Below are 27,816 nucleotides of genomic sequence, written 5' to 3'. Positions count from 1 at the left end.
ACAAAAAGGAAAAAAGGCAAATATTATAGATACATCAAGTCTATTTTACAGGATAACGCTTTGAAACTCGTATTCTCACATACATTTGATTGATGGCTTTGTCCTCTATAAGGCCATACATCCTTTGACAGTTCTGTGCATTTTGTAAGATAAGTAAATAACAAAAATCAGTCTTTATTACATACGTAAGAAAAAAAACAAGTCTTAATAGTAAATGGGTTTTAATGGCTGGTTAAAGTCACCTTAAGTTTTAATTCTGGGTAACTCTGTTAAATCCAAACTCAGTTCACATTTGTCCAAGTCTCCATTCCGGTCCTCGGTGTCTCTGTCCCAAGTTTGGCTCTCTGTATTGTCAATATGATCTTGCATGTCATATCTATTTCTCTCACTCTGAACTCCATTCTCACCTGCAGGTGATTCTTGTATGGGGTTACCTCCCAGCTCCTCTGCTGGGTCTGGCAAATTCACATCTGCCTCTTCTTTACGGTCATCGCAAACTCTTTCTTCCCCTTCTTCCTCCTCCTCCTCCTCCTCTTTGAGAGCATCCAGCGCTCCATCCAGACTGGAATCACTGAGAAAAGAGTGTGGAGTTTGGGTTTCATCCAGTGACAGAGGGGCGTCTTCAGAGAGGCGTCCCACAAGACTGTTGCCCGCTCCCGGTGTGAGAGGCATGTCATCTTGGTCTTGGTCTGGATCCTGGTCTTTGCTGCAGTATGCGTAACGGTGGTTCATGTGCTGGGAGTAAGAGCCAGAGTGGGAGAAGCGTTTGCCACACTTGTCACATTGGTAGGGTTTCTCTCCGGAGTGCAGTCGGCTGTGTTCAATCAGATGGTGCTTATGCTTGAAGGCCTTGTTGCAGATCTTACACTCGTGAGGACGTTTGCCTGCAATGAACACACAAACCGTTTCTATTACTGAGTTTGTGTCTGACATAAGTGTAAAAAACAGTTGACGTTTGTGATGAAGAACTAAGAAAGCTATGTAAAGCTAGAGAAGCAGTTGTGTACATTTGCATCAAGACTGGAAACAGGAAAACTGTTTGCCTGGCTCTGTGTAAAGGTAACAATTTCTGATTTATCGCTCTACATGCTATGTTTTTTCTTTCCTGTGAGAAATAGTCTGACACATAACCCTAAAAAAACCACAATGCTTCTTCCTGAGATTCAAACGTTTCAATTTGTGAAATTTAGAGGTATTAGCAGGTTTCTGGACAGTCATGTTAGCTGTGCCACTGCACCATTTCTATCATGTCAACAGCTGTTGGCCTTAGCCCCATATGCACCTTAAAGACATGAGAGTTGTGTTAAACGTCAGCCAGAAAGCTAATAAGCATCTTTTGAATAATTTCAGACTATTTTTTTGAATTTTTTTTTAAGAGATAGCACCAATAAGCGGTACGTATATATTACAGGAAATATCACATAACAAGAGCAGGCCATGCGTGAGTCACAGACCTGTGTGCTCATATTTGTGGCGAAGCAATGAGCTGCTCTTTTGGAAAGTTTTTTCACAAATATCACAAGCGTAAAGCCCCTCGTCTGTCTTCTTCAGTCTCTTTCTTCCCGGCCCTCCTTCTCCATCGAACCCTTCGTCGATGAGTGAGAGATAGTCCAGAGCACCACGGTTTAATGCCTCGCCCTGCAGGAAAATGATAGCAGTTATGCATATATGTACTACTGGGGAAAGTTCACTTGGTAATTTTTTTCATCTCCCCAAGATACAGCGGTAGTCACAACCACAAAGGCATTTTTGAGACGGATGTTTGTGTGTCTGTTTTTCTGTGGAAATGCTTCGCGTACACTATAGTGTAACAATCATACCAGATGGAGTCAAAAACTTTACAGGTGTGTGCTTGACACAAAAATAAACCCTGAGTTCAAAGACATATGTAGTGTGATTCATGAATGTAGTAGGAGTTTAATATCTGCTCAACTGTTGCTGATCTGACCGCCAATTCAGCGTTTTATAACATGAGATCATCTAAGTATTGCTCATGTTTCGTTTTTGTTATTTATATAACATCTTCCACAAGTATACGTTACACACCCCACAAACGCTGGGCTCACCATTAAACCTTGTCTCTCCTGATAAATCTTTTTCAGTGTAGCCTCTGCATCTGCCTCCATCATGTAGGCTAAAGGAGAGAGAAACCCCGGAGTGTTGGCCGTCTGGTTGAATGGAATTGATGTGATGCCTTCATGCCCTGAAAGCCCCACACCAGCCTGGCTGAACATTGGAAACCCATTGTACAAGGAACCTGGAAACACAGGAGCTCCGGCCACACTGAAGACCGGATGCGAATGCAGGGGGAGGTGTGAAGTCGGACTTGGTCTACCAAGCTGCTGGGTCCCGAGCTCCCTCCTCTCTCCTCTGCCTGAGCTGCCATTAACAGTTTTGTTCCTACTGCTCTGGTCAGAAAGCTGCTTGGGCAGGGAGAGGTCCAGAGGTTCGTTCTGTGCAGACCAGGGGTTGCTGGTTTCTTTCTGGGGTGAGGACAGTTCAGGAGAACAACTTGTGAGGTCAAGGCAAACCGGAGAAGTGAATCCCGAGGACAGAGCTCGTTTCCTGCCTCGAGGTGATGACACCTCTGGGGAACGGTGTGTCAGCTCACTTGGGCTGCCCTTTTCCTGGCTCGGCCAGTGCAATCGCGAAGACAGGGCGTTATGGTGGAGCTGTGGGGGCGAGTGCATTGCAACCAAAAGGTGTTGTGGTACGGCGTGCCAGTTGTGCTTCTGCGATGGCGACTTATTTCCAGAAAGACCATTTGTCACTACACTTAATTTGCTGTTTTCTGGTTGGAGGACAGATCTTGGAAAGAATATAGACGGTGATGACGGGGCTTTACTGCGAAAACCCTCGGGTACCTCCGCTGCTTCTCTGTTGAGCTGACAGAGGTGGCGCTCATGATGCAGAAGTGCAGCCACACTGGAGAAATGCTGCGAGCACCAACGACACATTATCCCAAGAACACCCCTCTCTGGTTCGACCGATAGCGTGTCTCTTCTCCTGTCAGGTGAAACCTTTCTCTCATGCGATCCTCCGTTTTGATGTGCTCTTCTTTCCTCTTCATCTCCTCCTTCTCTGACAAGATCTTCATCTTTTTTTACGTCTCGTTGAAACATCTCCTGCAGCATATGCTCAAATTTGGTCCCCCCGGAGTGGAGATAAGGCAGTAGACTGGTCCCTTTGAGCATACTGGCCCTCAAAGAAAGCTCTGATGGGTCCCAAATCCTCGCCAGGTCTGACGCACTGGACAAGCTTGCGGTGCTTTGATTGAGATCCTGCAGTGAAAGCTGAAGGGGATCCACCGGTACTTGACCCAGAGGCCTGGTATTATCTTGGTTCTGCAAAACTAGCACCGAGCCCTTTTCATTACTACTTCTACCCCCACCAGCAGAGGGAGATGTTGGAAATGAGTGGGGGTAGGAGCTTTGGCTGTGTCCATTAAACACCCCGCTGGCTCCTCCTGGGTTTCCTCCTCCATGCCCGCCACCACTAAGGCACTTTTTACTGCTTAAATGGGAGCTGTAGGAGCCAGAGTGAGAGAAGCGTTTTTTGCAGTTGGAGCACTCGTAAGGTTTCTCTCCTACAAGATGAGACACAAAGTGGAGGCATTAGAGTCAGGATGCCACAGAGCAAATTGAAGAAAAAAAAAAAAACCTTTCTGCGTGGGTGTGATCTTTTCACATTTTTCACAAGTCTCTTGTCCTGTGATGAATTATACTCGTTTCCTGTCAACACATCAATTTGGGTATAATTTTATACCATATAACTTGCAAAATAAGTAAGGGTTAGTGATAGAGTGGAAACAATAGCAAATTGATGGGTGAGTACAACTGTTTTGATGTTATTTTGTCTCACCGCTGTGGATGCGGAGATGCTCTTTGAGGTGGTGTTTGTACTTGAATGCTTTCCCACACTGCAGACATTTGAACTTCCTGGTCTCCATGCCTTGGTCCAATGCCATGGCACTCTAGGGCGACAGAACATTGTAATCAGTTTTAAACTACAGCACAGATACTCGGCTTTTTTTAGGATGTGAAGACGTAAGGTTGCCACTTCTGTGGATACACAGTTGCAAATAATCACCTTATAACGCTACATAAATGTTAATAAATCATTTTTGAATAAGTCGTTGCGATTTTGAAAGAAATTTAGCTTTGAGTTTCTTTTTGTGTCTGCTCACTTTGTCCTGCACTGGGTTGTGAAGTGCTAGGTGCCGCTCCATCTCCAGCCTAAGGGTGGCAGTGTATCCACAGAGCGGGCAGACCATGTGCCCCCCCTCCCTGTCTGGACAGTACTTGACATGGTCCCTCAAAGAAGCTCCTCGAGGATATACCCTGCTGCAAAATGGGCAGGCCTGCTGGGCCCTGCCTACATCTGCTGACAAGAAAAAGGTGACATTGTTTCTTTTGATAGATCAGCTGAAGTTTTATATAGTTTCATTTAATATACCCATCTATTTTAGAAGCCACAATATATATACTCTCAAGATTGAACTTCCATAGGATGCATCTTAAATAGAAAAGCAGCTGTCAGTATATCGGAGGCCATATAAGCCACCACTCGTACTCTACTTAGTACAAGCAAAGTGACCCAAATAAATAAAAATAATAATCATCTGAATAAAATAAGAACAAATAAAAACAAAAATACAATTTTTATAAGGACAATTAGACAGTGGGCTTAGATGCGTGCTTTAAAATACTCTACAGTTGCCACTTCTACAGAATAAAAGTTTGTGAGATTTAGTGTTATATTTATTTATTATTACATATTCAAAAGCAAGTACACAGAGCTGTGCATGTACAAATGACCTAACCTGAACTATGTAAATTACACTCTCACTTCGCTAACCTTTAACCTCAAACTAGCAGATATATAAAAAGCCATTACTTTGCTTTTTCGTTTCTGAGAATTACATTAGCATATATGATCTGATATATGTTATCACTGCGATTTGCTGTAAGCGTGGTGGTAACCGGCAGCCTCGAGAGGAAAAAGTTAGCATAAATTAATAATTGATTAGGTTCTTGTTGAGTATGATTGCAGCTGTGGCGCTTTGGCCTACCTGGTCCCTCAGGTGAGCAGTGCTGAGCACCTGGCGACCAGATAGCAGGAGGCAGGTCATCGTGCCCTCTGCTCGGGCGGTACACAGCTGCCGTGCCATTATGGTTCAGGTGATCTAAGAAACTAGCTGAGGTAGAGGCCTTCCTCAACTGAGCCAGGATTTCATACTGGGACAGGTCCTCCAAGGCATTCTGGGAGTCTGAACTCTTACCTGCAGGGAAAGTGATAAGCATTGGATATAGAAAAATATAAGTAACTATGAATTTATACGCATGCATTTTTAACTGAAGGTTAGGACTTGATTAATCTGTTGAGATGTGTTTCTGCTTTATTGGCTATTTTAACAGAAGAACACCAGCATCGGTACAAGGTTTGTTTTTCATTCAGTTAATTACCTAAAGTAGAATTAATTTTTTTTTAAAGCACCAGAAGAGGCAGCTGTTTATTAAAAAAAAAAAAAAGACGGTGTACAACAAAAAGACCCCCGTGTGATTCCTTTGAAGATACATATTGATACATTACTGTTCCTGGGTTATCCAAAAGCCGGTGTCGGTGCTTTCTCTCTGAGTGTGCGTGTGTTGTCAGTGAAGCAGCATGTGCGCGCAGACTGAACGTCAGTTGCCAACTTTCACTGTGCAACTGAATCTAAGGGGACTAAACTGTTTATGTGAAGACTGACAGATGAAACAATGAATTTAGGGAACTATTTGGCCAGATATGAAGCTAGATTTAAAAATTCTTTGTGATTCGTGCCCTTGAGCAGAGTGACAGGCAGAGAGAAAAAGCCACAGATGTACGCGAAGAAGAGACGGCGCCTCCTATCACAACTCCAGCCAATCAGCTCGGCTTAAAAGCGACTTTGAGAAAGATTTTTCAAATGTTTGCAGATGTTGGCATATTTTGAGCTGTTTTTTAATGTGGTGAAGGGAAGAGCCTGTGCGGTTGAGCGTTGTAAAAACTCTGCTTCGCCTTCATCAGGCAAGGCCAAATCACACGAGGCGAGGGAGCTAAGTGATTGTTAGTAGGCAAGCCGCGTGAGCCTTTGATCTCTCCTAAATAAAAGGGAAAGCCTCACGTCGCGCAGTTCTGATTTCAGTACCGTAACGTCACCTCTTTGATGCATGGAAATATTGTGACATTGTGTGGGATGAGTTCTTTTGTCATGCTTTCAGAAGGCTGCCTTTTCAAAGAGAAGAGTGAAAAAAAGGAACAGCTTGTAGGGAAGGCATGGTTTCACGAGGAGCTGATATGAAGGTGTATCTAGAGGGCTCTGAGAAGCATCATGAGACTGGTGGTGTTGCATCAGAAAAACACACAAACTTGTTTACACATACAGTAGTGTTAAACACCCCAGCAGCAGCAGCAGTAGCAGCAGCAGCAGCTTCAGTTGTTTCATACATATACAGTATATGTACATTTTGCAAGCATAACTGATTTGCTGTGTTAGCCTGGGCTTAATTCTGTGGAAGCACAAGCAGCAATATTTTAAAGCTCAGAAAATATGGAATTAATTTAGAATGGCAAATGAGGTGCAGCTATTATGTAAGCTTATAACTTACAGTACATCCTCAGCGGGTCCTGGTCTCCCTCCCTTTCAGTGGACATGAAGGATGCGTCCTCTGTGGCCTTGGTCTCTGACTCCACCTGGCCCCAGCAGTTCCTGCTGCCGGGGCTGAGGCTGTGCAGCCGGGTGGACTGAGCAGGGCTGCCGGGCTCCTCTGTCCCCTCGCTGGGCGTCAGGCTCGTCTTATCCAGGCTCTCCTGGCAGTCCTGGGGCTCCAAGCTCCACAAACCCACCTCATCCTCCCCCTCAGATCCCAGTAAACTCACTTGGTCGGCATCAACTGCAAAAAGATGAGACAAAACTCTCAGTTGGGACACAGGACTTCATTTTTCAATGCGGCAAACCATCAGTGTGCTCATTAATTCTGAAATGGCGCGCTGAAATTTCAGTTTAAACAGAAATACTCTGCGCACGTATATTTATTGAGACACCACTTACTATTTTTGTGCCGTCCAAATCAATAAACGGAATTTTTTTAACCATCACTCAAAATGCAGCAACATGTGTTTCTTATCATTTCAGATGGCATTCAGCGGGGTGAGCTACAGATTATTACTAATGAAGACCAGAGACAATGCTCCGCGATTAAATAAAAATATGTGAGGAACTGAAACCAAACAGGGAAGAGAAACACAAGCAAAAATTCAAAAATGTTTTGCAAATTTTAACAGTCCAAAGGGGGGCAAACACAAAATGCTGTTGTTATTTATTGTAGTTTTGCCGGTTGTTTGTTTGTTTGCATTGTTTCTCGGAAAGTAAGATGAATGACACTCTTGTCCTTTTTAAGTCGTTCAGTTGTTTCTCGTTATGAGACGCTTCGTTTGGCTTTTTGTGGTTCGATGTGCGGTTTATGATCAATATAAGTAATTTCTGGTCAGTCTCCAAAAAAGATCGTTTGAGTCTGACGCAACTGAGAACAAAGTGTGGCTTTCATTTTGAAAATAAATGAAAAAAAGACGTGTTACCGTACCCTTAGAAAAGACATATAATATACAAATGTATTAAATTAAGGCCACGATCAAACATAGCATTTTGAATGAGTTTATTTAATTATTCCATCTTTCTGTCATTGGGAACTATTTCAATATAAAATTACTTTTTTGTGGTTATTTTATGTCTAAATTCATTTTTCAATCACTTGATGGTGCGTTGTGTGACTATGCAGCAGGAATGTAATGGAGCAGTCAGAAAAAAAGACACATAACATATCGTAATTTAAAAATATGCCCTATGTGCCCAGAATGGAAAGGCGCATTACTTTTTCCCATGGCAAAGACAATAAATGACAATCACAAACACATGCCTTGGATTTCATATGTAGGCTCTTATTTCCAAGGCTTTTTTGAGGACGCTCTGTTTTTTCCTCTCTGATTAGCAATATCTAATCACAACCGAGTAACGACCCTGTACGACAAAGCCAAACCGTTGTCGAAGGGTGCGCGAAGGCCGTGCCGGCACACAGAGGGCTCCATCTTTAACCTCCTAAGACCCGAACTCTTCCACGACATGCATTTTTAATTTCTCTTTGATATTTGGGCACATTGGGGCCCGATGAATGTAAAAACAAAGAATTACCAGATTTTTTTTTTACCTTACTTTTGTTTTTAAGAAAAATAAGAGCCACATATGAGGATATTCATTTAAAATTTTGATAGAACAGTAGCAGTATAATGTCCTTGTAAGTGGATATCAGGCGCATGTAGAGCAAAATTGAGTATTTTGGTCTAAATAACCCAAAATGTGATGTCCACATATGTGGACGGCAGGTCCTAGGAGGTTAAAAATAAGGATTCTGATTTGCAGCATTTCAGCCATGCTCTAACTTTTCTCTTTATTATTATAGGAGTGCCTTATGTTAATAAGATCAGAAAGAAAATAAGGTTTCACAGCTCATTAAATTTCATGAAACACCAACAAAGTTTATTCATTAAACTGTCAAAACAACGCTCAGTCACTCTTGAAAGATTTTTTGTTTGAGCTGCTCCAACAACACTCACACTGGCTGATGGACACAATAATTTATGAGTGCTTTGCTTTCAACTCATCTGCACATCAAGCTACAGCCCACAGCTCGCAGTGACACAAGCCAGTGACTAAACAATGACTACGGGAGACATTTTAGAAAAACCTAACTCATCAACTTTACAGCTAGAAGAAACAAACACACGCAGATAACACACACACACACTCACTCACCGTAATACTGAAAGCGCATGAGGGGGTTCAGTACTACAGAAGGGGGCAGCCCACAGTCACAAACACCTAACGCATACTTTACACATATTCCTTTGATTAATGCTGGCTAATCTCAAAGTGGAACACCTACATGTGTATCTGTTTGTATCAGCAGGTTGTGTGATCTGCCCCAACTTCACTGCACCAGGGCACTGAGCGCAGTCAAGCGAAATTCTGGTTCATCTGAGGCGAGTCAACCAATGCATGCTTCAAGCATTGCTGCTCCACAAAGGTGGAAAGCAATGACTTGCTTTTATGGGGGGAACAAAACCGGTCATTAAACGTGCTTTACCGTAGCAGGCACCTATGAAGATATGCGATGCGGTTAAAGGCGGCCCATCGGGCCTGCAGGAGACTCGGGGATGATAGGACGTACCGCTGGGACAAAAATGAGGAAAATCTGGTCTGGATTAGCATCAAATTGGCTCTAATTTTCTCTCTCATAACAGTGAGTGACACTGAGTCTACATGTGCTGTCATTAAAGCACACCGAGCTGGATGGTTTTCATTATCTGGCCTGTTGATTTATTTATTTGGATGGCAACCGCATCCTTCAAATATTTTTTTGTTGGAACAGGACAGTGAGATATTTGAAGAGCGTGAGAGTGCCTGCATTGCCTGCTAAGTAGACACTAGGTACAGAGGAGTGTAAGAGTGATGGATGCACGTAGCCTGTGAGCATCATAAGAAAGTGTAACTTGTAAAATGAGAAAACACACAGCACAGCACAGCAGAAAATAGTACACAGCCATGGTGCAGGAACTTTAGTGTGCGTGGGAAGAATGTGACTCATATCCAGACTGTGCTGCATCATGCTTGACATTGTCGATCATTCAGTCTTCAGGGGACTGATTCTGATCGTTTGACAACAACAGTTTTCAGATCACACACTGGAGTGCTATTTTAATCTGTCTGCTGCTTTCCCTGCATGTCAGTGACAGAACATCTGAAAGATTGGCGGCCTGACTGCCAGAAACACGTCTTTCTTTATAAATCCTGGCACGCCAGTCAGAACACACACTGCTGTTCTGGTTGTCGCGCGACGTGCAGTCCATCTTGAAATTCGTCTTAAGCCTAAAAAGTGAAACTTATCATTTGGTTGTTCCCAACGAAAAAGGGAGATAATGCCTGAACCACTTCATAAGCACAAACAAAGATTTTACAAAAGTAAAGTTCCAACAACAACAAAATCTGGCATAAAGAAAAAAATCCTGTTAGCTCTGAGAAGTGCACACAGTCTCAGTGCTGGCCTAAATCGGCACTGTTTATATGCCCGAGGGCATCTCCTGTACAACACCATGCTAAACTGCAGTTTATTTTACGACGCACACATGTGATCTAGTATTGGCTCAGTAATTATGTGGCTAAATGGTAAACACGCAATAATTGAAATTACCTTGTTTGTTTCTTCTGGTTTTAAATGGCAACAAACAAGGCCAAGCCCAATTTACCGCCCAATGCAAATGTTCCCATTCCCATGTTGATTTTCTACATTTAAAAATTAATACTTCAAAGAAACAGTAAAATTATTTAATATTGTTAATGATATTCAGTAGATTTTTACTGCTCAGTGGGAGCAAAAATTCAATAAAACTTTCTTTTAGGGAAATATTTAAGTCATGTTGGTGGTTGTCATCCAACTGAAAATGGTTACTTCTTTTGAAGAGTGTAAAAGCTCTTGCCTGGATTTTATATAAATGCGCAGAGTATGAAAAAAGGTTGTGTTGTCATTTTTGGTATATTCACAAATCAAATTCTGTGTATATCTCACGACAAGCCTGGTATTAAAATTTGTTTTAAAAATATAAAATAAAAGTCAATATCAGAAATTAATTTTAAAGAGCTCAATTTAGATCTTGAAAAATACTCCATTTATTTAATTTTTGGCTGCAAACTTTGAATTTATTTTACTTTATTACTTTTGAAAGATTCATACTAAATCACAAATCAAGGAAACATTTTTACAATAATCAGAAAAAAATGATGATTTGACACAACACATGTAAATGTAACATGAGTCATGACACAGTCCCATGGTGCCAATCTCACATTAAAATGACATCTGATGCATTTCAGTACATTACTGTACAACATGTAGGTGGTAAAACTGTCAGAATCAACATTCACACGGCTGAACACACAAAATTAAAAGCGTAGCTCTCCGCCATTTCTGTAACACACACTAACTAAATATATATATATATATATATATATATACACGCATATCTAAATATACTCTGTGTATTATTTTAAAAAATTGATTTGGTCAGTGTGTGAAATAATGCTTCTCCAATCATTGTAAATTTGCGATGAGTTCACAGGTGTCAAAAGAAAACACAACACTTGCTATTTTGAACTCAATAAATTACCACATGAGGGTCACGGACGCCCACATGCTAAACGAGAAACAAGAGCAGGAAGATGTCTGTATTGCCATTTTACAGTACCTATGAGAGCAGTTCAGAGGCGAGGTAGGTCCATGTTCATCTGCACAGCACGCTGGTGTCGATAGCTATCACCTCTGTTTAAGAATACATCGCAAAAATCTAATATGCGCTTTAAAAAAAATTTCACTGTGGCAGCTCTCCTATTCATACCTGCTGTCTGACATTCGCACAATGAGTCAGGGGAGGACCGCAACCAAGAACAAACACCTCCCATCTGATCTTCATCTAAGCAGCAATTCACATTCTCTCTATGACTCTCAGGGCAAGGGCGACTACTGATTGTGGCACCCTGGCCTGCTTTAGTTACTTACCTTCACAACACTGAGTGGAAAAAAAACCCATGCTGATCCCAATGTGCCAGACATGTCTTATGCCTCTGTTATGATAGTAAATTTCATGGCTGGCAAAAGAGAAATCAATGTTTCCATATTGCAGATTGTTAAGATGCTGGATAGCAATAATATGCAAGTTTAAAGGCGAGCTCAAGTGAATTGTCATCTGAGAAGTTTTCTCATGTTAGTATGCAACTCTTAATTTCAAATTTTCCACATGTTTTACAGATAATATAATGAGGGCTGACAGCAAATTGAAGATTAAATGCTCCAAATTGCATGTTAACCAGTAGGAATGGTGGTAATGTAATGTTTTGCTGCACTTTTACTGCATTTCTGTGGCCAGTGAAAAGGAAGTGCAAACATTCTTGTCTAATGATGGAGAAAATAACCACAAACACATTGATATGAAAGTCTGTGTTTAACAGTCAACTTTTAATTTAACTTGATTGCAGTCGTATCTTTGCTGGTTGGCAGCGAGCCACACAAGCACGCGCACGCACACACACACACACACACATACACACAGGAAAAAAAAGTCTGCAAATGGCTTCTGGCGAGAACAAGACTGAAAGTGTGACACACTGATAGGGATTGTAAAGGTCATATTAGTGTGGAGGAAGAGATGCTTAAATGTGATGTGTGGTGCAGTATGTGATTTTGCATTCTTGCAGTGTGTTTGGTACACAGCGTTGTGGTGCGTGTTAGAGAAATGGGGTGACAACTTGCCTTGCACAGACACCAGTGCAGGAGAAAGATTACTGCGCAGAGCGTAAACTATACTAACGGCAAGACAGAGAGAAAGAAGAGGTTGTTCTGAAAGGAAGACATAAGAGAATAAGAAAAGAAGAGTGAGGAGTTGATAAGAAAATTGAGAGAAAGAGACAGAAAGCAACAGTGTCAAACTGTCCCTGACACAAATCCTCCAACTGATGCTGAACTGTGAAAACACGTTACAGAGGGAAATTCCCTCTGCAGACACACATAAACTAAGTTACAAACATAAGCTGCGGGCAAAACGGGGAACAAGACCAGCTCACTGTGTCAGAAAACTGCAATACCATCAAATGCAGCAATAAATGTGTGTGTGTGTGCTTGTGTGTGTGTATGCGCAAACCTTAAAAGAGTATCTGAACTGCAGTCTGAGATAGAAAAGTGGAAGTCCATGCAATGCCACAGCAGCACAGTCACAGCTCTGTGCTTTAGATGTCCCACTTATTAAGAGACACCACCCTCTCAGAATAAGAAAAAAGGAAACACCACCACAGCATTTGCAGCCGAGGGTCAACATCTGCCTTTGAAAGACACAACAATGAGCTTAAGAGCTAATTTCCTTAAAGCCGATCAAGGCGACGAGAAAACAGAACAGCGTTGCGATTTTGCACACCAAGCATCGACCTTTAAATTGACAACAAAGATGCTGTATTGAAACTATTTTGCCTTTGTTCAGCGTGGTTTTTAATGATCCGGTTCAATTAGGGCCCTTGTGACACAAAAATAGAACCGCTTTTGGCATTTTTATAGCTTCAAAGGCACTGAGCCATTTAGTGATACTAACAAAGTTGATTTGTCAACAAGTTATGCTTTTAGTGTGACTGCGCTGGTGTTAGTTTCATTATTCACATATGAGCTCTCGGTTCAATTTCAGAGGACGCTCGGCAAATCAAAGTACAGCCCCCAAAAACGCCTACTGTAACACACATTGTCGAGCTGTACGCAGCTCTCATGGCTGCTTTGAGAAGGCCAAGGCATTTGAAAATCAATTGATATCAGTATTACTGATCTGTTATACTTTATCAACATAACACATCACTGCGCCAAACAGACCACATGTGCTTAATGGAAACCTGCTCTGATGCGAGTTCAAACAGCTTAGAGATTAAACCAACAGCAAACAAGCAAAAATAGTGTACGCCAGGGCAAGTGAGCAAAATGAACTGTGCGCTTACTGTAAATTACTGTAGTTTGCCGGTAACGTAGTCGGCCTCATGGCCTGCTGTTGTCAATAGCTTTCGTCGTCAATCCAAAACACATTTCTTTCTCTTTTCTACATCTGATCGGTCTAATCGCCTCCTTCGCGCTTCGTCATGCGTCCCGGATATCTATGCTTAGTTTCAGCACGCTCTAAATAATGAGGAGAATGTGTGAATTAATGACTGGTGACTATAGCAGCCTAACTGTGTGTACAGAGGTTAAAACACATCTGATTTGGTGCTGCAGCACGATGATGCCATGATAGAGAGTCAGACATCAAGAACGCAAAGGCGAAAAGAAAGAGGAGTAGTCAGAATGAGCAGTGACAGGAAAGCCGTCCAGATAACTTCTATTCTAATCACACCGCAAAGGTGCACTTGCGCCGGCGAGGCGGTGAGAAAAGTGTGACTCAATTTGGAGGTGCATTACAAGAGACAGTGTGAAGAGGGACAGGCACTCTCATCCCCACTTGTACAGTCCCACCCAACTATGTATTCTTAGATTGTGGTGAGTCAACTGTTGACTTCCATGATATATTTTTGTAACCTATAATGATCTTATATGATTTTAAGCACAGAGTTGACAGCTGCTTTAACAAGAACTTAAAAGTTAACAGCTTTACAAGTTTCAGGAAGAAGGGTTATAAATCATTGAGTGTCTCAATACAACAATTTCTATCCTCTAAGATGGGTAACGTCGCTTTATAAAGAATGCTGCTTTAACTTAGTTATAGACAATGCACGCATAACCCGAAACACACCGCAGCGGCACCTTGCCATTCTGGGTTAGTCACTTTGTGTGTTTTCACGAATGCTGAAGGAACAACAGAGCAGGAGGTAAATGAAAAAAAGTAGAAGAAGAACAAGAGGAAGAGCAGCACCTCTGCCTCACATTTTAGCCTCTGCGTGCAAATAAAAAGCCAAATAAATGGGCCCTGAAAACTATTAAAGCAACTCGAGTTAAAAATGACTTGAGCAAATTTTGCGGTTCATCGAACAGAATCACATTGTTTTTTGCATTATGTATGCGAAAATGTAGCAATCAGTTTTCCTCTTTGCAAAAATGAGGCAAGGTGTGGTATGAAGAGGTGTGCAACAAGGCTTTGTGGTTGTCTGTCGTCTTCCTTTGGAGGTTTCCTGTATGCTGCTGCCTGCATGTTTGCCACCGTGTTTACCTGTCCTCCCGACCACCGCAGTGACATTTATCAAAGAAAACAATGTTACCTTGACTGACACAGACTTTTACCTTCAAAGCAAAAGAGGTTTCTGCATCAGTGACCCTCTTTTTGCAGTGCTGCATGCCACACAGTAAAGAGAAAGAGTCAGATGTACTAAATAGTAGTTTAAAAAAATCTATCTATATATTAGGAACTAGAGCAAAAGGCAAAACTGCACATTTACGTAACTTACATATTCAAGTCCACAGTATTCACTGTTCACAGCAATTGACCCCAGTTGAGCTTTTGTAGGTCCGTTTTCATTGTTTTGATTCCAAAATGATAATAAGGCCCACACGAGACAATCAGAAAGTGACCTACTAAAGTTAGAAAGTGACACACTGCCACCATCATTCTGGACTTCCCAACTTTGTCAGGCTAAATTGCCCTTTTTGACTCACTTGGTGTGTCAGTGACTCACCGCTAGTGACAAGTTGACTTCACAACTGCATACATGCTGTGTGCGAGAGCGTGTTTGTGTATGCATGAATTATGCTTTGCTGCCATCGCACTCTGTGTGCATCTGCTGCAACTCAGAACGGAGCTGGTGAGAAAGGTTAGCTCGGTTAGAGGAACACGTTATTTCGAGTTGGCCCTTCGCCTCCTCCTGTGGCGCGGTTTCCGTGTGCCGAGGGATCGGTGCTGGAATGCAGAAACGGTCACGGGGGGACCCACGCGCTCACCACATTGTGAATCAAAACCCAAACTGTGCTTCATTAGACTCCTGTCATTGCAAAGACTCTCACACCACTCTATAAATATCCCAGTCTGCCCCCTCCAAATTTGTTTTCCCTCTTTTTTCTGACACATGAAAATGCTCAGGGACTGTTCCAGACTTCAGATGTGGCTCTTTATTTTGTACGTTGGCGCAAGAAACCACACAATAGTGGCTCCTTTTGAATATTAAAACATTCCCTGACGGGGATACAAAGGTTCTGAAGTTTTTTAATAGGGATAAACACTAAATAAAACTTCTCTTTGAGCTTAACAGTTATGCAATGTGGGATTTGGTTAGTTCAACTCAAGCAGCAACGTTGAGTTACTCACTCCATGAGATTTGTTTTGAGGGGGAAACAAGTATGTCTGGTATCCCACTGACTTAAAACATCTGTATATAAGATGTGTTAGAGGTGTTTTGCATGATTTAGTATTAAGAAAAGATCAAAATTCCTTAATCTGAGCACTTAAAGCAGATTTAAAACACAATACACTTCTGAGGAACCCACCCCATTAAGTTCTGAAAGATCAGAACACAACCCACAGTGGTATTCGCCACTGCAGAAACACACTGAACTGCTTCTATAGCTGACAAAAGGACTGATCAGCTTCACATTCAAAAGTGAAAAATAGTAGAAAAAGTATAATATCCAATAACATGTCTTAATCAAGCTTTGTAATAATACATTTTCTTCTGTTCAGACAGCCTGCTGATGAGACATACCTAACATACAAATGTGGCGCCATCCTCTGGCCTATGTTGGCATTACAAATCCCCCAAATGAGCGATTATGACACCAAACTATCAACTATCAAGTGACAAAATGTGACGTCATCATAGCAAAAAGAAAAAAAAACGTGCCGCTCTGCTTTATTTTTTGGCCTTTCTCTAAATTGCACACGCCCGTGAACAAAATCGTCTCCCCCTCTGCCCTGACCGGCTTTCTTTTGTCACTTTTTCTGTCCTTGAAGCGCGCACACGTCAATAGATGCAGACAAAAAAGAAAAGCACGCGCTATTAAACTGGTCGTTCTGTGGTTACGCAGTTCTCATTAGTAAGATTTATGAATCATACTGCATATTAATTTACACACATGCGAATACTGGTTGCTTGCCACTTGATACGTGCCGTATGTGCGAGTGTGTGTGTGTGTGTGCTGTTGCGCAGAAGAGGCCTGAAAACCAACTCCTTAAAAAAGAAACTAATTAAAGTCACAGAGAAAAAATGCAAAGGCAGCAGAACCACACAAGAAAGTGTGTGCATGTCATTACTGACCTGGCCCACGTTTTAGAAAAAAGAGGCAAGAAGAGAGAGAGTGTAAAACCTCGACGAGTGAAATAATGTGCATAAAAAAAGACTCAACAAGGAAAACGTTTAAAAAGCAAACTTGGGGAGTTTAAGAGGATCTTTGATGTGTATCAGAAGAGGAAAGCAGCCTTGCGACTGGGACGACAGTAATTTTAAGTCAAAGCAGAAGGCTCGCTGACTGGCTGCCTTACTGGCTGCCTGGCTGACTGCCTGGCTGACTGACTGTGGTCTTTGATGGCGCTGGCTGTTTGAAGTGGTTTTCGGGGGATGGGAGCAGCGTGTGGTGTCAGTGGGACAGGGGAGGTACTCGGAGAGGGGGGGACATGATGGCGACCGTACAGCATTGGGGGAGCCCGGGTTGGGTGGAGCAGACGACAGGGAGAGAGGAGGATCAAATAAAGAAAAGAAATGGATAAAAACGGGAAAGTGAGATATGTGGTAACAGCGATACAGAAGAACCGAGGGGATGATAAAGAGCAGGAAGAAAGAACCAACGACTGAGGGGAATGAGGGACGACAGTAAAAGTTTAAAATCTGTGGATTGACAGTTAATGAATTCACAAAAGTAAAGCTTTCAAATCTCAGTCTCGTCCCAGGATGAGGCCTGGACACATTCGCACCTACCGATTACTTGTATCATTTAAGTGATGTTACCTCCCTCTGATAAGCTCCCAGGGTGCCTTATGACTTATTTCCCCTTGCATCCCTCCTGCAGTGCTGCACACATGCACTCTATAATCATAACTACGCTGCTTCCCTGAGGTACCAAAGTTCACTGTGCAACTAAAAAGGAAAAAGAAATTGATTTTGTACAACTTTAAAATATATATATATTTTTTTAACTCTTTGACTTTCCATTTTTCTTTTATGAGTAACCGGCCCTTATGATTAAAAACCTTCCCCGTTTTGGCAATTTTGCAACCTGTCACATACCACCAGAAATTCTGCAAAAAAAAAAAAAAGGATGAGATAAGACTATCTAGTAGACTGTTACATGATGATAAATGAGAGATTGAACCAATACACGCTGCACTGCTTCCTTTCTAGCCCATAATACGTCCGGTGTATGGATCATGTTCTTTATCATACCTGAGCTTAAGCCTAGTTCGCATGATCTCATAGTGTATAATTCTAGCATGCATCTTTGCTCCATGTGAGGCAAGTTTGACCAGAGTGTTTTGGACTGACCACGTCCGAAAACATGGCGTTTAAAAAACATACGGCTTTGCAAGAACGGGCATCTCATTACTTTTCTAAGATTTCCAGTTGCGACCTTATCATGTTTACTCCTATGTATGCAAAATCACTTGACTGATAACATGAATTTTTGCTGTGCAGAGGAAATGCATTCACCATCTCTAAAGTGTCTGATGGAGAGGCTCAGGGTTTCTTCCACTCGCAAAAGAAACCCAAAGAGTGAGCTAAAGGGAGTGTGATTGATATCAGCGTTTCAAACACCGAAAGCCTCGACTGTTACAGGTGGGCATTCATTCCACAGGTGAGGAATGTTTACTCCCTACCAAGTGACTGTGTGTGTGTGTGTGTGTGTACACCAGAGAGATTGATGTGCAGGGCAGATATAGGTGGTACCAGGTGATCACAGGTACAGAGAGAGGGAGTTGAACTTTCCCATGCGTTCTTGTTGTCAGTCCTGGCTTGTTAGAAGGCCCTTTTGTGAAGAGGTACTGCAGTGTGGAACAAAAAATAAACAACAACAACTCACAGATTAACCGATGATAAAGTATTCCTTAGTTACAGCACTAGTCTGGGTATTTCAAACATGTGCAGTACTGTGCAAAAATCTTGAGCCACCCCTCATTTCTTACATTTTGCATCCAAGGAGCCACACAGAGCCACACACTGGGCTTTCTGAGGGTCTATCAGTGTTGTTTTACTCAGTTTCACTCAAGTCCTTGCACCTGACCATTTTCAGAGGAATGCTTTTTTAGGCCGCTAATGAATCATTCAAGCAAAACAAAGGTCACTAACTGAAGTGTTATGTTTACACATAACAGACAACTTAGCAAAGAGACAATTACAAATTGTATTTTTAGACACTTTGTTTTTAGTAACAAAAGCACGTAATTTGTTCTGATTTATTTAGCTGAATTGGCAAAAGAGGGCCAAAAGTAACACATTCTGAAAGAATAATATTTTTTCCACTAATGAGGTGATTCCCAGAGAGCCATTAGCTGAAAACTTTGCATATCTTGGCGTGGTGTGCAGTGTGTCCTAAAACACATTTTTCAGAAACTGGACAAGAAGAAAAGAAGAAGTGACAGTCCGGAAAAGAACAAAACAAGCAAAAAAAACCAAAACGTATGCATTAACTGTTCACTGAAGCCTCGTCAGAAGTGGACTAAGAGCATTCTTAAGAAAGGGAAACAGGGAGACAAGGCTGAGGTAGGCAAGAACTGGACTGATAGTCTGTGACAATAGGACAGAAGTACAACAGCGATTGTCTACGGTGGAGGCTCTGTCATGGTTCAGGTCTGGATTTCAGTCAGTGGTCAGAATCAGAATCAGAATACTTTATTAATCCCGAAGGAAATTAGGGTTACAGCAGGCAGCACGCTAATGGCGCATGCACACTTACAAAGGAACCTTCTGACCAACTTTACACAAACATCACATTGGGGAGACATGTCAGAAAGGTAGGCTGATAGGAAAAAAACAACGAAAATACATAACATGAGGTAAGAGGAGGAGAAAAAAACTCCACTCAGACTGAGCTCCTAGTGGGAGAACAGTTTGATAACAGAAAAAACACCTCAGCACAAAAAGCACATGACTATCAATACATGGTGTAGGGGATAGAGGTTATATTATAAATGATAAATGCAGAAATATTTAGTCAGATTTTGCTCCACCGTGCAATACCATGTGGAAAGCACTTGGCTGGCAAAAACATTTTTCAGCATTACAACAAACCCAAACACACTGACAATGCAGTAAAAGCATACCTGGATCGAAAACACACAATGCAACACTATCAGTTATGGACTGGCCTCCTCTGAGCCCGGAAACAGTTTGGTCCTGACAGAGATCAGAACAAAAAGGAAGAAACCTCCAAAGAAGAGCTTTGCATGTACTCCAAGATGCCCGGAGACCTTTTCCTGAAGACTACTTAAGCTTGTTAGGATTTTACAAACTATATATATATATATATATATATATATATATATATATATATATATATATATATATATATATATATATATATATATATATATGCAGCTGCAGTAATGCGGACGTTGCACCGGTCCGTCGTGGTGAAGAGGGAGCTGAGTGTAAAAGCGAAGCTCTCAATTTACCGGTCGAGCTACGTCCCTACCCTCACCTATGGCCATGAGCTGTGGGTAGTGACCGAAAGAACGAGATCGCGGATACAAGCGGCAGAAATGAGCTTCCTCCGAAGGGTGGCTGGCCTCTCCCTTAGAGATAGGGTGAGAAGTTCGGCCATCTGGGAGGGGCTCAGAGTAGAGCAGCTGCTGCTCCACATCGAAAGGAGCCAGCTGAGGTGGTTCGGGCATCTGACAAGGATGCCCCCTGGGCGCCTCCTGGGTGAGGTGTTCCAGGCATGTCCCACCGGGAGGAGGCCCCGGGGCAGACCCAGGACACGCTGGAGAGATTATATCTCTCGGCTGGCCTGGGAACGCCTTGGTATTCCCCCGGACAAGCTGGAGGAGGTGGCTGGGGAGAGGGAGGTCTGGGCCTCTTTGCTTAGGCTGCTGCCCCCGCGACCCGACCCCGGACAAAGCGGATGATGATGGATGGATGGATGGATATATATAGTATTTTGTTTATGTTTGCTTGCTAATGTTTCAATAAATTGCTGCACTTATTTTGCATTTTTCTAGCAAAAGATAAATAAATGTGTAGTGGTGCAAGACTAGTGCACAGTACTGTAGCATTTACACCACATAATAATGCAGCATTTTAAAGCTACATACACAGTTAAAAAAAAAATAATTAAGCTGGATTTATGGTTTTTATTCATAGAGAAGAATTTTGGGAATTTAACCAATGCAGAGTTTATACAGACGGAGTAACAACAGATCGATAAAGAAGTGAAATTTTTTTAAAAGGAGAAAATAAAATGCTAAAAAAAAGCTCAGATGAGAGGCAAAGACAAGCTGCAGAGGAAAGTTTTCCTTGTTATTGATTTTGTTGTTTTGCACTTGGTTTTCCGTTGGCAGGAGCCAGGCTAAAAGATCAACAATGGCATGAACAAGCTCATCATATTTTTGACACTGCCCCCAGGTCATGGTAAACACAACTACAAAGTTCTGAGTAACACATAAGGAATACCAAAACAGCACTATGGTAAACCACAGCTCCTTTAATTCCTTTTACCAATCTTTATGTACTTTAGACTCTCTACTTGCAGTTCACATGCACCACGTGTTTAACCCTTGTATGGTGTTCGGGTCTGTGAGACCCGTGTTCAGTTTTTTTCAAAAGAAAAATTAAACAATTAATTATTTTTTCACGTGTAAATGTGTTGTGTCTTTCCACTCACTCCACTTGATTATAACTGATTTATTTATAACATTTTATATAAAAGAAAAACGAGAAGCACATTAATTCATAAATGTGATCTAACAAAGGTAAAGGGAAAAAATTAACCATGTTTGCTGTTCATATGTCTTGTAATTGGGATGAAGTAAACATCTGTTGAGTAATTTAACATAAAATTGTTTGATAGTGTTAATTTGGAAAGCCAAAACTCTAGCGGGTCCACCAGACCCATGAACACTGGCTGAGTAACAAAAATACGAACACCACACAAGGGTTAACCTATCTATTGCAATACTGTGGTAATGAAACAACATTTTTAGTCACCAGAAATGAGTTAAGCACTGACTAATATTCATCTTAAATACATTAAAAACCTACCCCCCCCCCCCCCCCCCCCCCTCCTCCCCTGCAAAAAAAAGTAAACTCTGTCAAGAGCAGATGAAAAGCGATTAAAAAGAAGAAAAAAGTGTTAAACTGATGAATCCACAGACAGTGTTTTTTGGGAGGTGTTATGTGGCCTCGCCTTAGCGGTGATCAAGGCAGAGCCCACAAATACTGTCCATCTCTCGACCTCATATCAAACTATTCCTCATTCAATCTCCTGCCCTGCTTCCTTTATATACTGGCACGCTCTCAGCCAGCTGAGGGGGCCTTCCTGCCTGCCAGGCTGCTCTCATTTCTCTCCCTGTCTCTTTTTCTGACTCTCTTCTCTCTTTCTCTGCCACCCATCTGGCCCTTGTAATACATGACAGCTGAAGCAGGGTTTCCAAATTTAATTTGAGGTGTGATAAAAACAGCACATATCTATAAAGTGTATGCAGAGAGCCTGCCTATCTGGATAGTTTTAACCTCTTTTTTCTGTCAAACATGTGCAGCATATCAAACACACAAACGCAGGCTGCCTGCAGTAAAAGAAGATCCACAAATAGACTTGATGTTGAGGAGCAGTGCCAAAGCAATGTCAAAGAACATAATAATAAGACTGCAAATGTACTGAAGGTAATCGATTTGCAGCATCAGGGTATACAGTGTGTTAAACTTTCTCGAATCTCCAATGTGAAAATACAGTTGTTGTTAAATATGTGATAAGTACATGCCCAGTCACCTATATATATATACACACACAAACACACACAAACACACACACATGCATACACACCTCATATGCTTTGTGGCCAGCAGTGTTATCTTACAGTTGAAACGTGTGATCCACAGACATACACTCACTTCTCGAGTTTCCGTCTACCGAGGCCTCTTCATAACTACAACGGAGTTGCAATTTTTCTACAAAAGAATCAGAGTGGTGCAGTTTGAATGAAACCCTCATTACTGCAAGCATCTCCCAGCGATTCCAAATTAATTGCATACTTTTTGTTGCCATACCCTGAAAGGGACGCTTTTGTAACAGCTGAAAAAAATTGGAAGAAACCACGGCACTGCATTAATTAATCATTGCAGTGGCAATATTTTCCAAGTAATCGCTGCTGGAGAGGATCCCTGCTATGGCAGTCGTGCGGCATGAACGTACAGTAAGACATGAGACTGTTTTGGCGGCTTGGCTTTGTAGGAAACATCAGAATGAGCAATAATTGAATGAGCATGTTTAAAAATTCCAGAGGGACTCAATCAAGGGATTCCCCATTTCTGCCGTGTAGATCGGGTATCAAACACGCAGAGCAAGGACGGGAGAAATCTGTGACACTTGGAGCTGTGGGAACGTTTGAGAAACAAACAAGGAAACGCTTAGATTGTCCTTGATCCATCGCCCATCGTGACTCCTCTGTTTCTACCCTACACACCCCTCAAACCCTACATCTCATCTTTTATAACCGAAGAGCTGTTTTCACCGTCTCTGTCAACCCCATCATTTCCCCACCTCTGTCATCTTCCTCTCTTCTCGTCTTCTTCTGTCCCTCCCACCCGCTGGTTCTGACGCCTGAGCTGAGCCCCTTGAAGAGTCCTGGTAATAAACTGTGGTGCCTGAGCTCTTCATTGCTGTCTCGCTCTCCCCACCCCTCATCCCAGAGCGCCGATACATCTGCCATTAAAGTAGGCTCGGTCCAAAAGGCCCAGCCCCTCCGCTCTGTACAGTACAAGCACGTCAGCCTTTAACGTTCCAACGCTTCCCCCCACCCCCCCAGTCTCTCCTTTTTCTTTCTTTTTTTTTTTGTTGCTCAAATCCTTTGTGTACAGTGTGCTATGCTCACTGTGGCAGCGGTGTGCCAGAAAAACCCACACAAACACACGTATGCGCACACATACACAGTCAAAGACACACAGCTGGGCCCCAGCTGCATACAAAGACTGGGGTTTGGAAATCAATGAAGGAGAAAGAAGAAAGGGGGGAAAGGAGTTTAAATATATTGGCACTTGAAAAAAAGGAGAAAATGAGAAAGGGAGAGAGAGAGAAAGCTTTCTCTTAAACAGGCACATCCACTCAACGACAGAGTGAGGTTTTTAATGAACCAACAAAACATAAAGTGCAAAGCAGCAGAACTAGATATGTTTGTGAGGGTGTGCACGGTCCTGAAAGCAAAGATTCAGTCTGATCACATGTGACAATGTTGTTCTGGCAAGAAATGGCTCAGGGGAAAGCCCAGATACAGTTAGAATAAATTATGCCAAACAAATGCAATAAGAGAAAATAAGATATGAGGAGTTGTTTCATTACGTCTGTTTTACAGAAACTGAAATAACTTCTCACAAATCTGTCTCGATCCCTTTCACTACTCTTCTTCTTCGACAATTTCAGCATCTGTGTCACTGGCTGTGTACAGAGGCCTGATGTTGAGCTGATGGCTGTGTTCTCGGCTAATTAATTCTCACACTCTAACTGGTAGATCAGTAAATACAGGTTTAACTGTATAGGTTTCCAGTCTTGATCGCGGGACTGTTTCCAATCTGCCAGGAATGAAAAGTTGTAATTTCCTCACATTGCTCGATATTGCTGAACATTGACGGTTTTATTGGGGTAGACAGAGACATAATCAATGGGCGCCTTGGAGAGGGAAGAAAAGTTAGTGCTTTTTCTCTTTCTTCTGGTTTGGAAGAGATCCCCAGATCTCTGTCTTATGAGTCGGGTCTGCCAAATTCATTTGGTTTTATCAAGGACCTTTAACTCCCTCCTCGCACAGCCGCCTCCAGCCCAGCACATTCCAAATTCTGCTTTAATACACACATCTGCACTCTAACATGAGGATGCACATGCAGCAAGCATGTTGCACGCAAAAAAAACCTCTTTGCATGCACTGATGTGTTTGTGGCTTATACTTTGTGTAAGTACTCTGCTTGGTGCACTAAGCACTGATAATAATTACAAAAGAGAGCCTAAAAATAGATGTTTCACGGAAAACATCCATCAACATGAGTTAATGTGACTAAGCTTAATATCAATTCATAATCAGTTTCCTTTCAGTTCCTGTTCGTTTTTAACATGCCTTCATTTCTTCAGATCCTATTACTTAATAAATTTTACTGGAAACTGACAGCAGGTGATGCTTATCTCTTCTCTACGATCACTGCAAGAATTTAAAAAGAAAAAGAAAAAACTGGACAGTTTTTTTCTGGTGGCCTGATAAGTGACAGGTCCTTGTCAGTAAGTGTGCTTTTTAGCTGATAGCTTTCACGGTAGCGTGATGCTGTTGATCTGTGAAACAGAGTGAAGTCGGTCGACAAACTGCATCGTGACAGTCAAAGGTGAGAGTGTGTGTGTGTGTGCACATGCACACACGAGTACCCGTTAAAGCTGAGCGGTCAGAGAGGATCTCACCCTGGTGACGCTTTGCTAGAATTCACACCTTTATGAATAAAATGAGGAAGCACTTAAACCAAACTAATAAACGAGCAAACCAACTCCTTACACCAGCTAGCTTTGTCGCGCTTGCATGCCAGATCTGAGGCAAACAACAGCAGTGTATGGTTTGCGATGGCTCTTAAAAGAAACTCCATCCATGTGTTTGTGTGCGCCCTTGCCCTGGCCACTTTTTAATGACAAAATATGCTCTGAGATGACAAAAAAAGAGCCCAAACTAACCCAACTTAATTCTTTCTGTCCTGGGGATTCATTTACATTTAGAGTAATGGCTTTTTCTGCAGTGAAGTGCCAGCAGCATATACTCCATTATTATTAGCATAATTCAGAGGTTTTAGTCTAAGGTTTCCATTTGATATATTTAGAAAGGGGTTTCAAGTTAAATTTAGGGTTCGAGAAACATTCAGTGTTCAATGTTGTGGATAATTTTAGAGTCCGGGGTTAGGGAAGTAGGATTTGATTCCAACATATATTTTCAGTCCTTATTAGAAGGCTGGAAGAACAACTGTTATTTTAAATGTGTGCCTATCAGAACTCACAAACAGAAGCAAGGATACACACACCTGAAGAGCGACAAACAAACATGTGCTGCTTGCTGCATGCAGAGCAGCGTCTTAACAAACTTTCTAAATACAGCATGCAGTCTTGAAGTTCCTCTTAGAACAGTTTTGGGAAGTGCATGCAGAGAGACTGACAAGATCTGAAGCCTCAAGGTCAACTGACACTTTCAGCTAATTCTTGATAATCAAGATGGATAATCACAAAAGAATTAGAGAAAGATAAAAAATGTTAACTGTGCACCATAGCAGAGCTGAAGAGTTGTGCACAAGGAATTTCTGCTTTGAATCACATTTAGAAATTTTGTTTTTTAATGTACATATTTTTTAATGTGTACTTTTATTTTTTATTTTTTTTAAAATAAAACCCTTTTTAGTTGCAGGACACTAATTCAAAGCTTTTCCTTTTTCTCCAGATGCTGCACAGTCTATTTTTGACAACCAGCAGACAAAAGAATATCGAACTGCATAAAAGTTGCTGCAAACTAAAAAAAATCCAACAGTAAAAAATAAGGGAACTGAAACCTAGAAAGCTGCAGTGTCAGAGCAGGTTAACTTTCCGCGTGAAAAGCAACTAAACTGCGTGTCAGAGGTTGCGTACGAGCCAAGCGCACTGCACTACATAACAGGGGGACTGTAAGATGTAGTTTGACAACAAGGATTTCCTAGTAAGGAAAATAAATTAAATAGTCTATCCGACTTCATTACAGTTTATTGGGCTGTATATAGTTCTTTGTGCTTTTTCTTTTTATTTAGAAATGATTTTTTCTTTTTAAATCAGTAAAGAAAAGTCCAAAAGTTTTCCTTAAAAGCGAGCAGCCACAAGTTTTGAATTCCCAGGTAGAATAATCCCTGTGGTCCAGACCGCAACTGACGGTTCATCCCTGTGTATTAATCTGCAAGGCTTTCACAAGACATGTAAGGAAAAAAAAGCGTATGAAGCATGAAATTATAGTATACAGAACAGCACTAAACGGGGGCTAAAAGAAAGTGTAGTTTTCATCTGGAAATCACACAAGAAACGAGCGCAGTTCTCAGTGAGGGCTCCTGCCCGCTGCAGCAACACGCCAACATCATTACCAACTTTTTCAAAAAGTTTTCGTCTTCACGCCTCTTACCTCGGTTTCTCCTGGGGTTGGCTTGTTTCCTACGCTTTCCCCGACTTTCTTCTGTCATCTTTGGGCTTTGTTTATTTTCAGGAAAAAATAAAAAGTTGTCTGGGGAGCGGTGCGACTGCGTGTCCTGAGTGGCTGCCTTGAGAATGAATGGTGTAGAAGCATCGCCTTCGGTCACAGCGGGAGCCTCAGACCTTGATGGGACTCCCACGCGAGCGAAGGCGACGAGCCGTAAGGAGTGATGTCAGCGGCAGAGGCTGGCCCTGAGGTCAGTCTTGGCATCGTAAACATACACCTTCCCCAGTCCGAGTGCTCATACAGCCTGACAGTTACAAAAAACAAAAGACCCGACTCTGTTACACTTTGACAGCATATCTCGAATTTGCTCCCTTGCACCTCCTCTCTACCCCGAAAGCGACAAGGTCCTCGTTGCCTCCATCTATTGGGGAAAAATTAAAGCCATACTGGCCATACTGAAAATGTTCCTCCATGCATTATCTAAAGACAGCTGCTGAGATGAATGAAAATGTTATAAATTATTAATGCAGTTAAAGGTGAATTAGGCTGGGTTGTTTATGGGGCCAGTTATTATTAAGATTTTTTTTTAAACAATGGTGAGATTTGGTGATGGGATTAAGAGTGTTCTCTTCGTTGCAGGTGTAATTTTTTATAATTTAGCTGATCAGGAAAGGCTCTCCCTGTCTCTGCAGCGTGAGCTCCTTTCTCATGGAGCCACCACAGTAGGCGCAACGTCTCTACTTGAATCTGTAGGCTCTCTGCCTGGGACTAAATTATAGGCTCAGTCTGCAACATTTTTACACTAAATGCAGGTTAATGACAACAGGTATATATAACCCCTCTCCACCGCCCATCCCCCCTCCCCTTCCCCCTCCCCTCCGTGTTTTACGGCTTGGCTATTATTCAAGCCGCAGTCGCACCTGCGCCCGA

General features: G+C 42.0%; 1 protein-coding gene across 2 annotated transcripts; it reads right to left on the bottom strand.

Annotated features, from left to right (window-relative positions):
- Positions 1-243: 243 nt before the first annotated feature.
- On the bottom strand, positions 244-26,929 carry LOC146632794 (zinc finger E-box-binding homeobox 2). Of its 2 annotated transcripts, none has more exons than XM_085354698.1 (8): positions 26,872-26,929; positions 6,630-6,914; positions 5,072-5,281; positions 4,187-4,383; positions 3,862-3,973; positions 2,067-3,586; positions 1,455-1,638; positions 244-884 (listed from the first exon to the last, which is right to left on the bottom strand). In XM_085354698.1, exons 1-8 carry the CDS (start codon positions 26,927-26,929, stop codon positions 244-246), a joined length of 3,207 nt encoding a protein of 1,068 aa, XP_085210824.1. The 2 variants fall into 2 exon arrangements, with proteins under 2 accessions (XP_085210824.1, XP_085210825.1); XM_085354699.1 differs by having other exon boundaries at positions 4,187-4,380.
- Positions 26,930-27,816: the final 887 nt, after the last annotated feature.

This window comes from Diplotaxodon limnothrissa, linkage group LG5 (genome assembly GCF_057381915.1).
Source record: "Diplotaxodon limnothrissa isolate DT_005_m linkage group LG5, D_limnothrissa_male_GT1.1, whole genome shotgun sequence".
NCBI lineage: Eukaryota > Metazoa > Chordata > Actinopteri > Cichliformes > Cichlidae > Diplotaxodon > Diplotaxodon limnothrissa.
Note: the sequence above shows the minus strand (reverse complement) of the source record. Positions and strands in the feature narration are given on the sequence as shown.